Source organism: Elephas maximus, chromosome X, assembly GCF_024166365.1.
Source record: "Elephas maximus indicus isolate mEleMax1 chromosome X, mEleMax1 primary haplotype, whole genome shotgun sequence".
Taxonomy (NCBI): domain Eukaryota; kingdom Metazoa; phylum Chordata; class Mammalia; order Proboscidea; family Elephantidae; genus Elephas; species Elephas maximus.
The window spans coordinates 56,622,593-56,635,904 of record NC_064846.1 but is presented as its reverse complement, the minus strand read 5'-3'; the positions used below and the strand labels follow the sequence as shown (position 1 = coordinate 56,635,904).

Here is a 13,312-nt window from a genome sequence, read left to right as displayed (position 1 = left end):
ACTTCCTTAACATGATAAAAATATATGAATTTCTAACAAAAAATGCATTGGCAAAAGGGTTAAACACTAGAAGCACTCCCATTAAAATCAGAAAAAAGAAAAGGATGCCAGTTATTTCCACGATTATTTCACTTTTTTTTTTACTGTACTTTAGATGAAGGTTTACAGAACAAACTACTTTCTCATCAAGCAATTAATACACATATTGTTTTGTGACATTTGTTGCCAACCCCACAACATGTCAACACTTTCCCCTTCTAGACCTTGGGTTCCCCATTACCAGATTTCCTGTCCCCTCCTGCTTTCTCATCGTTACCTCTGGGTGAGGGTGAATCCCAGGAGTGACTTCATTACTGAGCTATAAGGGTGTCTGGGGGCCATACTCTCGGGGTTTCTTCAGTCTCTGTCAGACCAGTAAGTCTGGTCTTTTTTTTTGTTTGTTTTATTTTTGTGAGTTAGAATTTTGTTCTACATTTTTCTCCAGCTCTGTCCAGGACCCTCTATTGTGTCCCTGCCAGAGAAGTCAGTAGTGGTAGTCAGACACTGTCTACTTGCGCTGGACTCAGTCTGATGAAGGCTATGGTAGTTGTGGTTCGTTAGTCCTTTCCACTAATGTTTCCCTTGTGTCTTTGATTTTCTTCATTCTCCCTTGCTCCCGACAGGGTAAGACCAGTGGAGTATCCTAGATGGCCACTCACAAGCTTTTAAGACCCCGAACTCTACTCATCTAAGTAGAATGTAGAACATTTTCTTTATAAGCTATGTTAAGGTAGATGTCCCTCGAGAGCATGGTCCCCAGCCCTCAGCCCAGTAATTCGGTCCCACACGGAGTTCGGATGTGTCTGCAGAGCTTCCATTACCTTGCCTTGAACAAGTTGTGCTGGCATTCCCAGTACTGTGTACTGTCTTACCCTTTACTCATGTAGCCACTTATCTAATGTTTTTCCCTCCCACCTTTCTCCTTCTTCATAACCATCAAAGATTGTTTCTTTTTGTGTGTAAAACTTTTCATGAGTTTTTACAGTAGTGGTCTCATACAATATTTGTCCTTTTGTGATTGACTTATTTCACTCAGCATAATGCCCTCCAGATTCATCCATGTTATGAGATGCTTCGCAGATTCATTGCTGTACTTCACCATTGAGTAATACTCCACTGTGTGTATGTACCAGTTTGTTTACCCATTCATCTGTTGATGGGCACCTAGGTGGTTCCCACCTTTTTGCTATTGTGAACAATGCTGCAGTGAACATGGGTGTGCATATGTCTATTCGTATGAGGGCTCTTATTTCTCTAGGATATATTCCTAGGAGTGGGATTGCTGGATCAGATAGTATTTCTCTTTCTAGCTTTTTAAGGAAGCACCACATCATTTCCCAAAATGGTTGCATTCCCACCAGCAGTGCATAAGAGTTCCAATCTCCCTGTAGCTTCTCCAACATTTGTTATTTTCTGTTTTCTTAATTGTGCCAGTAATGTCAGGGTATTTCCACAATTATTTAACGTTGTTCTGGAAGTACTAGCTAATGCTTAGCCAAGGGAAAGAAATGTGATATTAATTTTGGAAAGGAGGAGGCAAGATTATCATTGCCATAAATTAAACAAATCCAAGAGAATAAACTAATAACTATTTGAAACAGTAAGAACTCCATAAAGAGGCTGGTTATAAAATATTGCTTTCCTATATTAAAACAATAAACATAAAATATAAGATCAATTTATGAAAACCATGGAAAAAGATAAGGACACACTACTTATGAATAAATTTAATAAAAAATCTATAAAATACAGTCATTCACTCAACAAATATTTATTGGTAATCTACAGTGTGCCAGGAAGTATTCTAGAAGTTATTTTTAAAAAATACAGATCTCCTGAGAAATATAAATGAAGACAGATAATTAGAAAAATTTTGTTCTTGGATAGGAAGCTATTCTTGTAAAGATGCCAATTATTCCTCAATTAATTTATAAATTAAATGTAATTCCAATGGAAATAAAACAGGTTTTTTAAGGCAAATTTGACAAAATAATATATTTTATCTCTAATTCAATACATGTGAATAAGCCGGTAAATTCTGAAAAAGAGGGGTAATCAGGAAGGCCTTATCCTACCAGATTTTAAAACATGTTATGGAGCTAAAGAGGGGTAATTTGATAATTAGTGTTAAGAAAATTTGCTAATCATTTGGAAAACATAATTCCATATGTACCAAACATTTAAATAAAAAAAATTAGAAAAAAAATACAGATCTTCCTAAGCAGGACTCAAAATAAAAAAAAAGTAAAGAAAAAATTGATAAATCTTGTATATAAGGATTACAAATATCTATACAGCAGAAGCCCAAAGAAAACTATAACCTGGGAAAAATATTTACAACACTTATGATAATCAAAGGGCTCATTTCCTTAATTTACAGAAACTTCTTATGTGTTAATAAAAAAAGACGAACAACCTAGTGGAAAAGTAGTGAAAGCATATAAATAGGCAGTTCATAGAAAGAGAAATACCAATAACTACTAAACTTATGGAAACCCTGGTGGTGTAGTGGTTAAGAGCTACGGCTGCTAACCAAAAGGTGGGCAGTTCGAATCCACCAGGTGTTCCTTGGAAACTCTATGGAGCAGTTCTCCTCTGTCCTATAGGGTCTCTATAAGTCGGAATCGACTCCATGGCAATGGGTTTGGTTGGGTTTGGTTAGCAGCCATAGCTCTTAACCACTACACCACCAGGGTTTCTGGCAAAAAACAAGGCTCCAGTAATTGATGGAATAGCAACTGAGATAGTTCAACAAAAGGATGCAGCGCTGGAGGTGCTCACTCATCTATGCCAAGAAATTTGGAAGATAGCTACCTGGCCAACAGACTGGAAGAGATCCATATTTGTGCCTATTCCAAAGAAAGGATCCAACACAATGCGGAAATTATCAAACAATATCATTAATATCACACACAAGTAAGGTTTTGCTGAACATCAGTCAAAAGCGGTTGCAGCAGTACATCGACAGGGAACTGCCAGAAAGTCAAGCCGGATTCAGAAGAGGATGTGGAACCAGGGATATCATTGCTGATGTCAGATGGATCCTGGCCGAAAGCAGAGAATACAAGAAAGATGGTTACCTGTGTTTTACTGACTATGCAAAGGCATTTGACTGTGTGGATCATAACAAATTATAGATAACATTGCGAAGAATGAGAATTCCAGAACACTTAATTGTGCTCATGAGAAACGTGTACATAGATCAAGAGGCAGTTGTTTGAACACAACAAGGGGACACTGCGTGGTTTAAAGTCAGGAAAGGTGTGTGTCAGGGTTGTACCCATTCACCAAACTTATTCAATCTGTAAGCAGAGAAGCTGGACTCTGTGAAGAAGAACGGGGCATCAGAATTGGAGGAAGATGCATTAACAACCTGCTTTATGTAGATGACACAACCTTGCTTGCTGAAAATAAAGAGGACTTGAAGCACTTACTGATGAAGATCAAAGACTACAAACTTTAGTATGGATTGCACCTCAACATAAAGAAAACAAAAATCCTCACAACTGGACCAAGTAGCAACATCATGATAAGCAGAGAAAATATTGATATTGTGAAGGATTTAATTTTACTTGGATCTGCAATCAACGCCCGTGGAAGCAGAAGCCAAGAAACCAAATGATGTATTGCATTGGGCAAATCTGCTGCAAAAGGCCTCTTTAAGGTGTTGAGAAACAAAAAGATGTCACCTTGAGAGCTAAGGTATGCCTGATCCAAACCATGGTATTTTCAATCACCTCATATACACGCGAAAGCTGGGCAATGAATGAGGAAGACTAAAGAAATATTGACGCCTTTGAATTATAGTGTTTGGGAAGAATACTGAATATACATACCATGGACTGCCAGAAGAATGAACAAATCTATCTTGGAAGAACTACAGACAGAATGCTCCTTAGAAGCGAGGATGGCAAAACTTTGTCTCATGTACTTTGGACATGTTATCAGGAGGGACCAGTCCCTGGAGAAGGACATTGTGCTTGGTAAAGCTGAGGGTCAGGGGAAAAGAAGAAGACCCCCAGTGAGTTGGATTGACACAGTGGCTGCAACAATGGGCTCAAACTTAACAATTGTGAGGACGGTGCAGGACCGGGCAGTGTTTTGTTCTGTTGTATGCTGGGTTGCTATGAGTTGGAACTGACTCGACAGCACCTAACAACAACAATAACGCTTTCAAGGTTCAACCACTTTATAGTATGTATCAGAACTTCATTTCTCTTTATGACTGAATAATATTCCATCGTGTACCACATTTGTTATCCATTCTTCTATTGATGGTCACTTGGGTTGTTCCTACCTCTTTCTTGTTGCAAATAATGCTTCGATTACATATAAACTTTTTTTTAAATCTATGTGACCCTACCCATTGCTGTCAAGTTGATTCTGACTCATAGCGATGCTATAGGACAGAGTAGAAATGCTCAATACGGTTTCCAAGGCTCTAGTCTTTACAGAAGCCGACTGTGACATTTTTCTCCCGTGGAGCAGCTGGTGGGTTTGAACTGCTGACCTTTTGGTTAGCAGCTGAGCACTTAGAGCTTAGCTACTGTGCAATCAGGGCCAACTAAAAAGTTAGGAGTGATTGTCACAGGGTTTATCCTAGGATGGGGTAGATAGGCTATCACAATGTTTATCAGACGGGTGGAGAATCTGAGACATTTTTATTTTCTGCTTCCTTCTTTTCCTAGTCAATACCCGCTTTCCTTCATGTCAGCTCAAGTTGTACATCCCTCCCTGTCCCCCACAAGGAGGCTTTCTCTACAGCCAGACTGTACCACTTCTTTTACTACATTAACAGTTCTCCTTTCCTTCGCAGTGTTTTTCTCTGTGCCTATGTGTATTTAATTCAATAAGGCCTTGTGTCCCCTATGAGACCAAGGTCAGTGCCTGCTTTTGCTCAGCTATATTCCCAATAAGCACAGCACTTGTGGCAGCTCTCCCCACCTCCCAATATTATGATATGGACGATTGTATTTTCTTCAGTCTTAAATATAGGATTATGAAAGTGCAACTTTTATACATCCTTTCCCTCTCAATCACAGATACATAGAAGAAGAATACATCAGAAACAAACTGCGTTCACTACACTAAACAGTGCAATATTAAGGGCATTCCCATTAACTAAAAGAACAAGATCAGGGTGCCCGCCATCTTCTGGAAGTTCTGGTCAATATAATCCATCCAGAAAAGGAAAGAAAAAGATGTACGAATACTGGAAAGGAAGAAATGAAAAATCATCACCTACAGATGGTTATGTATGCATACCTAGAAAAGCCAAAGATATCAACTGAACAACTATTAAAAATAATAAGAAATTTCACTAAAGACAAATATATCATAATTAATTACTTTTCCTTAGACAGGCAACATGCCATTCACAAAAGCACTAAAGTAACCTTAACGGTAACATTAACCATGGAATAAACTGAACAAGTAATGAGTATGACCTACCTGAAGACGCTTATAAAGTTTATCGAAGACCATAAAAGCTGACCTGGATAGAAATACTCAATTTTTAAAGAGGTCAGTTATTCTCAAATTAAAGTGTAGCTGTATTGTAAATAAATACCAATAGTCTTCCTTAAGTATACTGTTGTTCAACTTGGAACTTGACATACATGAATACATATATTTTTTGTATTTGCATGAAAAAAGGTGGAAATTGTTGAAGGTGGTTGGTGGTGGAACAGGCTTTGCACTCTACTTCATACACTTCGGCATTGTTTTCATATTAAAAAAATAAGGAGCATGTGTTACTTTCATGAGAGAGAAAGAGAGACAGAGCCAAAGACAGATTAGATATTCCTTTTGGGGGGTATGTTTTTTTTCTAGGTGAGTAGTTCTTAACTATTTTTTTTAAGTCATAGTTGCCTATGAGAATCTTATGAGAGCTATGACCCCTCTCCCCACTAAAATGAACACAACTTTGCATACAATTTCAGGTAGTCCACGGACTTGGTCAGGTGAACACACCTACGCTAGCTTTATCAGTATGATCATGGGGAGAATGCCTTAGGCTCAGTCATAAATTTGCCTGAGGGGGCACCAAGGTGGGTGTGGACTGGAAAACAGTGATCCTGCATCAAGGCTAAGTTCTTCCTGGATGCCCTGGAGTTAAGGAGACCAGAGATAAGTGGCCCAACAGGGTGCACTTCTCAGGCAAGGTGGGTGTCAGCAGTGACTACAGGCAGAGAGCAGGCAGGCCTGGGTGCTCTCCTCTCAGCAATCACTTCTTCAGGCTTCTTGAAAACCACCAGCTTCAAGGGTAGGTGGGAATAGCAGTTCTCAAAGGCTGAGTTTCTTCTTGGTGGATTTGGTGGAGAACGGGAGGAGGGAAGGAAAGAGCCAAAGGCAGCTACTCAGGTCACCAGCTTGGTCACATGTCCATGTATATTTTTGGAGTGAGCAACAGTCAGGTGTCTGAAGCAGGGGATGTGATGCTTCAGAATATGGGAGAGGTGGGGGAAGCAGCACATTCCCCACTTCTTTACAGGGCAGGGGGGATTGGGAGGATCAGACCATCTCTGCAGTCCTCAGACCCTCAGCTGCCTTGGACTCAATAGAGTGGAAACTAATCCAGGAGCAGGTGTTCAGAACAGCCATCAAATCACAGGAGGTTCACAGAGCAGTCAGCCAAGTCTTTGGGAGGTTAAATACATGATTTTCTGTACTAAAACAAGACAGGACTGTGTTGCTTTTATTTTAATGACTTATTTTATCAAATTGCAAGGTGATCCAAACCAAAAACCAAACCCACTGCCGTCGAGTCGATTCCGACTCATAGCGACCCTATAGAACAGAGTAGGACTGCCCCATAGAGTTTGCAAGGAGTGCCTGGCAGATTGAAACTGCTGAACTCTTGGTTAGCAGCCGCAGCACTTAACCGCTATGCCACCAAGGTTTCCCCGCAAGGTGATCCAGAAAAAGTAAAGGATTATTTACATAAAGTGGCCAAGATTAGACAACTGGCATCTCTTCGTGGACAATTAGTAGATCATGCCAAAATCTTGCTGATTTTGGGGTGGTGGTGGAAGAAATTCCAGCTTTCAATTTTAAATCAGATACCTATGTTTTGAATGCTGCTATTCAGCTGTAATCAATAGAACCATTTTCCTGGTGTTACAAATAAATGTAATGAAATTAATGAGGCCTTTTGTTTTTTCCTCCTTCAAGTTAAATCTTTCTCCACACAAGTGAAAGTAGCATTATTTTGTTTTCTCAATACAAAAGCAATGCATATTGATTTAAAAAATGAATATAAAGTTTTCAGAATAAAGTAAGACACTGATTTCCACTCCCTATCTCCTCTTCTGAAACCCTGTCCCCTCCACCCCTCCATTTCCTACAGGGGTGCAGGGGCAATGTTGGGCCTTCATGGCTGAGGGAAGGGGATGCGAAGGGATAGGCGGCTTGACATGGAGCAGAGAAGAGAAAAACATTATTCCTCAAAGGGGCAGAAAAGGTCAATGGCCTTGGAGCAAATGCAGCCTCTTTCTGTCAACCAAAGAAAGGAAAATCTAACTCCAAGGAGAAGGGGCTACTTCTGGTCTGTGGGATTGGCAAAGAGGAAAATGAATGACAGGACCCGATGTCGTGGGGAAGGGAAGGGGGCGCGGGCTGGCTCCTGCCGCACTGCTGGTGGGAGTGGAAATCGAGGTCCTGAGCTCACTGGTGACGTGGCCCTCACGTGAGCAGAGCCAAGGAGTGCAGACGTCCTTCTAATCCTGGGCTACATTTGGTTCGGTTGCCAACCCCCTATAGCCTTGAGGGTTCGCGAGCCTGTGTTCCTGGGGAAGGAGGAGGAGGTATCTGCCCCATCTCAGCAGGTCTGTGTGTGAATGGGAGCTGCCTCGGGACCCCTGCGGTGCGGTAGTGGAGGGTGGATACCGAAGGGGGACACAGCCTACTTTCTCTGCTCCCTTGAACTATACCTAGCCATTTCAAAAATAAAAATAGTGGATTTCGGGGGCCGTATTCCGGGGGAGGCTCCAGACCAGGAGAGGGGAAACTTTTGGCATCCTAGATGTTGAATCGGAAAGGGCAGGTATTAAGGATTAGTGTCCTGTGTGCCGGCCCATGCACCAAACCAGAATTTGGGGGCTGTGCGTCTGCCTGACCGTCTGTCATTCCACCTTGTCTTCTTTCAGTAGGGCGCTGTACCAGTAGGAACAAGGGAATAAAGAATCTGCCCCAAATCCTTGCAGGTCCCCAGAAGGGCGAGGATGGCTGAGGTCCTTGCCTTATCTTGGGCCCGTTCCTGACTCTCCAGCAATCTTCTTTCCGTTTTATACAGGCAAAAGATGTGGCAGCGCTCACAGGAAAAACGGCTATTATTAGGGGCGGGGATGGGTTGGGGAGGGGACTGGACAGATCGTTTCGCGCTCCGCTGGTTTTCCACACTCTCTCGCCCCGCCCCCTCCCTTTCCGCGGCTGGAAAGAGGCGTGGTTTTGGCTGGGAAAATGGCTGACCGCTGGGGGGTGGGGATGGAGCGGAGGGGGTCGGGGCCGGGGACCTCGGGAAGGAGAGTGCTGGTGTCAGCCGAGTCCTAAGAAGTGGGGGTAGGGTGAGAGACAAACGGTGGAATCCCTTTGACAACCAGGACCCTGAATTCAGAAAAGCAGGTATTGGGACCCTCTCGAGTGCTGTTCTGTCCGCGGAGTCCTCCGTCTCTGCCTTGTCGCCTGTCGGTGTCTGTGACTCTTGCGCCTGAAGACCAATCTGCAGGGTGACGCCGAAGCCTGCCGAAGCCTACCGAAGAAGAAGAAAATTGTCCAGAACCAAGTAGGTGAGAGCGAGGTGGTAGCACTGCTTCGAGCTCCTGGGGTGGAGGATGGTGGAGACCGCAAACTCGAGGGGGGCCGTGGGTCTCCTCCACCTCCCCCTTCCCTCCTCTCTGCACACTATTTCGGAGTTTGGAAAGGAAAGGACTCTGCAGCTCTAAGCCAGGGAAGGCAGTGGCTGAAGGGGACGGATTCAGGAGAGTCCTGAGGTGGAGGTGGGGAGGACATTGTTCCGAATAGCAGGCACACGCTGTCTTTGTTGTTGATCCACGCACCAAACGCTCAGTTCCAGAGTTGTTTATTCCTTAGGTTTCGTGGAGGCGGAAACCGAGGGAGGGAAGAAGGAAATTGCTCCGGAGCAGTGGAAGTTGGTATAATGGTGACAGGGATTGTCCTGGTACCCCTGAGATAGTGGAGGTGCGAAGCCAAGAGCAGAGTTCCCAGACCTTTATGCATTTCACACCTCTCAGGCTTCCAGACACTGTCACCCCACCACCATCCACTTTGTTACAAGGAGGGGGGTGTGGCGTCATCTTCTGAGGAAGTAGCTGGGGGGGGAGGGAGGGGAGGGTCAGAGGAGAGGATGGAAGGAGGAGGGAGAGGGAGAGAATGAGTTTCAAAGCAGTGCCTCTGAGTGGAGAGTAACTGAAAGTGGGAAAAGTTAAGCAACACAGGGGGAGGGCCTGGGATTCATGAGAGGGAAGTGTGTCCCTACTGATGTGAGGGCCATCTGTCCCTAGAGCTCTCAGCATCCCCCTCCTGACCCCCTTGCCTGCAGGTTTTCAGGAGGCAGTGCACCTGCACCTTGAGGCAAGAAAGAGGAGAAAAAAGAAACTGCCTGCCTAGATCAGTGTGAGTATATGTGAGGGCGCTACTGTCCTGGGACATCTGGAAGGGCAAGGTGGTAGGGGACTGATTGTTGTTAGGTGCCCTCCGTTCAATTTGGACTGATAGTGACCCTCCCATGTGAGAGAGTAGAACTGCCCCATTGGGCTTCCTAGGCTGTGATTTTTCGACAGGAGCCATCACCAGGTCTTTTCTCCTTTGGAGCGGCTGGGTGGGTTCAAATCACCAGCCTTTCTGTTAGCAGGGCTCCTTGGAAACTGAATCCAAAATCAAACCCGTTGCAGGTGAGTTGATTCTGACTCATAAGGACCCCGTAGGACAGGGTAAAACTGCCCCATAAGGTTTCCAAAGCTGTAATCTTTATGGAAGCAGACTGCCACAGCTTTCTCCCACACAGCCGCTGGTGGGTTAGAACTGTTGACCTTTTGCTTAACAGCTGAGTGCTTTTAACCACTGCACCACCAACACTCCAGGGAAATGGTTAGAAACTTTAAATTTAATGCACTGGTGTGGGGCGGGAGAAGCCCTGGTGGTGCAGTGGTTAAAAGCACTCAGCTGCTAACTGAAAGGTGGGTGGTTCCAACCCGCCAGCTGCTCTGTGGGAGAAAGATGTGGCAGTCTGCTTTCATAAAGATTACAGGCTTGGAAACATTATGGGGCAGTTCTGCTTTGTCCTAGAGTGTCGCTATGAGTCAGAATTGATTTGACTGCCAGGGGGTTGGTTTTGTTCTTTTGGAGAGTGGGTTGGGGGAAGGGGAGGTCGGAAACTTTCCAAAATAAGCTCCTTAGGAAAGGACTAGGTGGTTTAGATACCAAGCCCTGGGCCTGTGCTATGTCCATCCCTTTCTTGGTCTGTGGTTCAGTATGTCTGCATGCAAAGGCACAAAAGGAGGAGGAGTCTGAACCCTCAAATCTTCCCTTTATTTCTAGATTCCACTTTCTCTGCAGCTGCAAAAGAACCTGCCAGCAGTAGCTGAAGCCTCCAGCTCCTGACTCTTCTGGGCCAGAGGGAGTCCACTCCGCCTGCCCCTGGGATTCAGAAATTCTCCCCAACTGTACCATGGGCCGCACTCGGGACGCTGGCTGCGTGGCCGCCGGGGTGATGATCGGGGCTGGTGCCTGCTACTGTGTATACAGACTGACCTGGGGAAGAGATGAGAATGAGAAAATCTGGGACGACGAGGAGTCTAGTGATGGGGCAGAGACTGGGGTCCAGACTGAGAAAAGAGCTCAGGCTAACCCTGAGGTGGTGGCTTCAGCCAGAGCTGAGGCTGACTTAGTGGCCAAAGCTGAGGTGTGCTTGGAGGTCAAGAGTGGTCCAGACGTAAAGGTGGAGGCCCATTCGGGGGCCCAGAGTGGGGGTGGCTTAGAGGCCAAGGCCAAGGCTCTTTTCAGCATCCTGAAAGAACAGGCAAGCGCAAAGATGGGCAGAGGAGGCAGGGTGGGTCTCGGCTTTGGGACCAGGACACTTGCACCAAGTTTACCCTGCCCAGGAGGTAGGGGTGGAGGCTGCCACCGCAAGAGGGCAAGGGCTGGGGGCAAAGCAAGTGGAAAACCCAAGGGAAAGCCCAAAAGCAAGAGCACTAAGCCTCCAGCTGCAGCATGGCCTGCCCGCAGGGTTAAGTTCAACTTTCCCTATAAAATTGATGATATTCTGGGTGCTACAGACCTTCAAAAAGTCCTTAACATCCTAGAGAGATCAAATGATCCTTTCATTCAAGAAGTAGCTTTGGTCACTCTGGGTAACAATGCAGCATATACATTTAATCAAAATGCCATTCGTGAATTGGGTGGTGTCCCAATTATTGCAAAAATGATAAAAACAAAAGATCCCATTATTAGGGAAAAGGCTTACAATGCCCTTAATAATTTGAGTGTGATTGCTGAAAATCAGGGCAAGATTAAGACGTATATCAGTCAAGTGTGTGATGACACTGTGATCTGTCGTTTGGATTCAGCTGTGCAGATGGCTGGGTTAAGACTGTTAACCAACATGACGGTGACTAATCATTACCAGCATTTGCTTTCCTATTCTTTTCCAGATTTTTTTGCTTTGCTATTCCTGGGAAATCACTTCACCAAGATACAGATTATGAAACTAATTATAAACTTTACTGAAAATCCAGCCATGACACGAGAGTTGCTCAGTAGTAAAGTACCATCAGAATTGATTTCCCTCTTTAATAAAGAACGAGACAGAGAGATTCTCCTTAATATCCTTACCATATTTGAGAATATAAATGACAACATAAAAAGTGAAGGGTTTGCATCATCCAGGAAAGAATTCAGCAGAAGTTCACTTTTTTTCTTATTCAAAGAATCTGGCGTGTGTGTTAAGAAAATCAAAGCATTAGCAAATCACAGTGATCTGGTGGTGAAAGTCAAAGTCCTAAAAGTACTGACCAAACTGTAATTGGGGGTTTGTCCCAACGAGTAGTGAGGTAATTTTTTACTTTGCAGTTGGGAACAATGTATTTTGTAAGTTCTTTGTTTTTCACTGTGCTCATAGGGCAAAGGGATCTTTTCAGCTGCCATTCTGGAGTAATGAATAGCACAGATCACCAACAGTGATGCTGGTTGTGAAGGCTGGGTTTACGCTGAACCATTTTAAAGATCCCAAATGAATATTAGGGCTTGTACAAAGAAAGCATTTATTGATTCAATATTGCTACCTAGACCGAGATATTTTTATTCTTTACCTAAACTAACAGCGAAGTAATTATATATCATGAATAAGCTACACTTTTGTATTGGTTTACATTTGTTAATCTAAACCTTGTGTTTCTTCAATAAAGTTGTGTGTTTTAAGCGGGAAAAAAAAAAGAATCGTCCTTGTCTTTGAGTTTATAATCTATTTGGAAGGGCGAGATATGGGGAAACAAAAAGATGATCACAGCCAGATGCTTTTCATGGGTGCTTAGAGGAGGCAGAGGCTGCTGCTGGCAACAGCGCTCAGGAAAGTTTTACAGAGGAGGGGACGCTTACGTAAGCTGGGCTTGAAGGCTAGGGCAAGCAAGGGTCAGAAGGGCATTTCAGGAGGGAGGGGTGGTGGGAAGAAAGCATGGGAGTGGGAATCCTGCTCCAGAGAGGAGGCTGGCCTGCCTGGAGGGGAAAGTGGAGAGCAGAATATTGGGGGATGGAGTTGGTCAGTGGGGTGAGCTCTGTTGGCGAGTGAGGTGTCTGAGTGTTACTCCATCCACCCCTGGGAGCCACCAAAGCCTTTTATGACCAGAGGAATGACTGTATGAGAGGAAAACGAATGTGGCTGGTCTGTGTGAAGGATGGGTTGTAGTGGGGTGGGAGAGGCGTGGCAACTGGAGTTTGGAAAACGAGTTAGGAAGTTACCACCATAGTCTAGGCATGAGATGATAAAGGCATAGAATTTCGCCGGTGGCCATGGGGATGGTAAGGGGAGGATGGAAGTGACAGACCCTTCAAAAGATTAAGTGCTGGAACCTGTTGTGGGGGGACACAGAAAGGGACAATTCTATGATTCAGTGGGTATTTGATAAGAAAATGTCTTCTTTCTTGGCCAACTGTGGTGTCTATGTAGCTGAATAAGTTAATTACCGTTCTGAAACCATAAGAAAATATAGCAGTGTAAAGAATAATTTTCAGTTCTTATATCAGATTTAAAAGATTGGTT

At 44.2% G+C, this 13,312-nt stretch overlaps 2 protein-coding genes across 10 annotated transcripts in view; both read left to right on the top strand.

The window, feature by feature from the left end:
* Nucleotides 1–7,149, top strand: part of ARMCX4 (armadillo repeat containing X-linked 4) — a 68,631-nt gene extending 61,482 nt beyond the window's left edge. The window contains exon 7 of the transcript XR_007515925.1: nt 5,082–7,149. The gene's annotated coding sequence lies outside the window, so the exon portion shown is untranslated. The remainder of the gene's footprint in view (nt 1–5,081) is intronic.
* Nucleotides 7,150–7,736: 587 nt separating this feature from the next.
* Nucleotides 7,737–12,474, top strand: ARMCX1 (armadillo repeat containing X-linked 1). 9 transcript variants are annotated; one of them, XM_049872872.1, is made up of 5 exons: nt 7,737–7,865; nt 8,654–8,825; nt 9,130–9,237; nt 9,599–9,672; nt 10,597–12,474. In XM_049872872.1, the coding sequence occupies exon 5, from the start codon at nt 10,727–10,729 to the stop codon at nt 12,077–12,079; it is 1,353 nt and encodes a 450-aa protein (XP_049728829.1). In that variant the 5' UTR covers nt 7,737–7,865; nt 8,654–8,825; nt 9,130–9,237; nt 9,599–9,672; nt 10,597–10,726; the 3' UTR covers nt 12,080–12,474. The 9 variants fall into 9 exon arrangements, with proteins under 9 accessions (XP_049728829.1, XP_049728830.1, XP_049728832.1 ...); XM_049872873.1 differs by having other exon boundaries at nt 8,640–8,825; XM_049872875.1 differs by having other exon boundaries at nt 7,737–8,821; nt 9,130–9,187.
* The last annotated feature ends 838 nt before the right edge of the window (nt 12,475–13,312 follow it).

Excerpts from the sequence above, each read along its gene's own strand:
- ARMCX1 (XM_049872872.1), top strand. The coding sequence starts at position 10,727 with ATGGGCCGCACTCGGGACGCTGGCTGCGTGGCCGCCGGGGTGATGATC.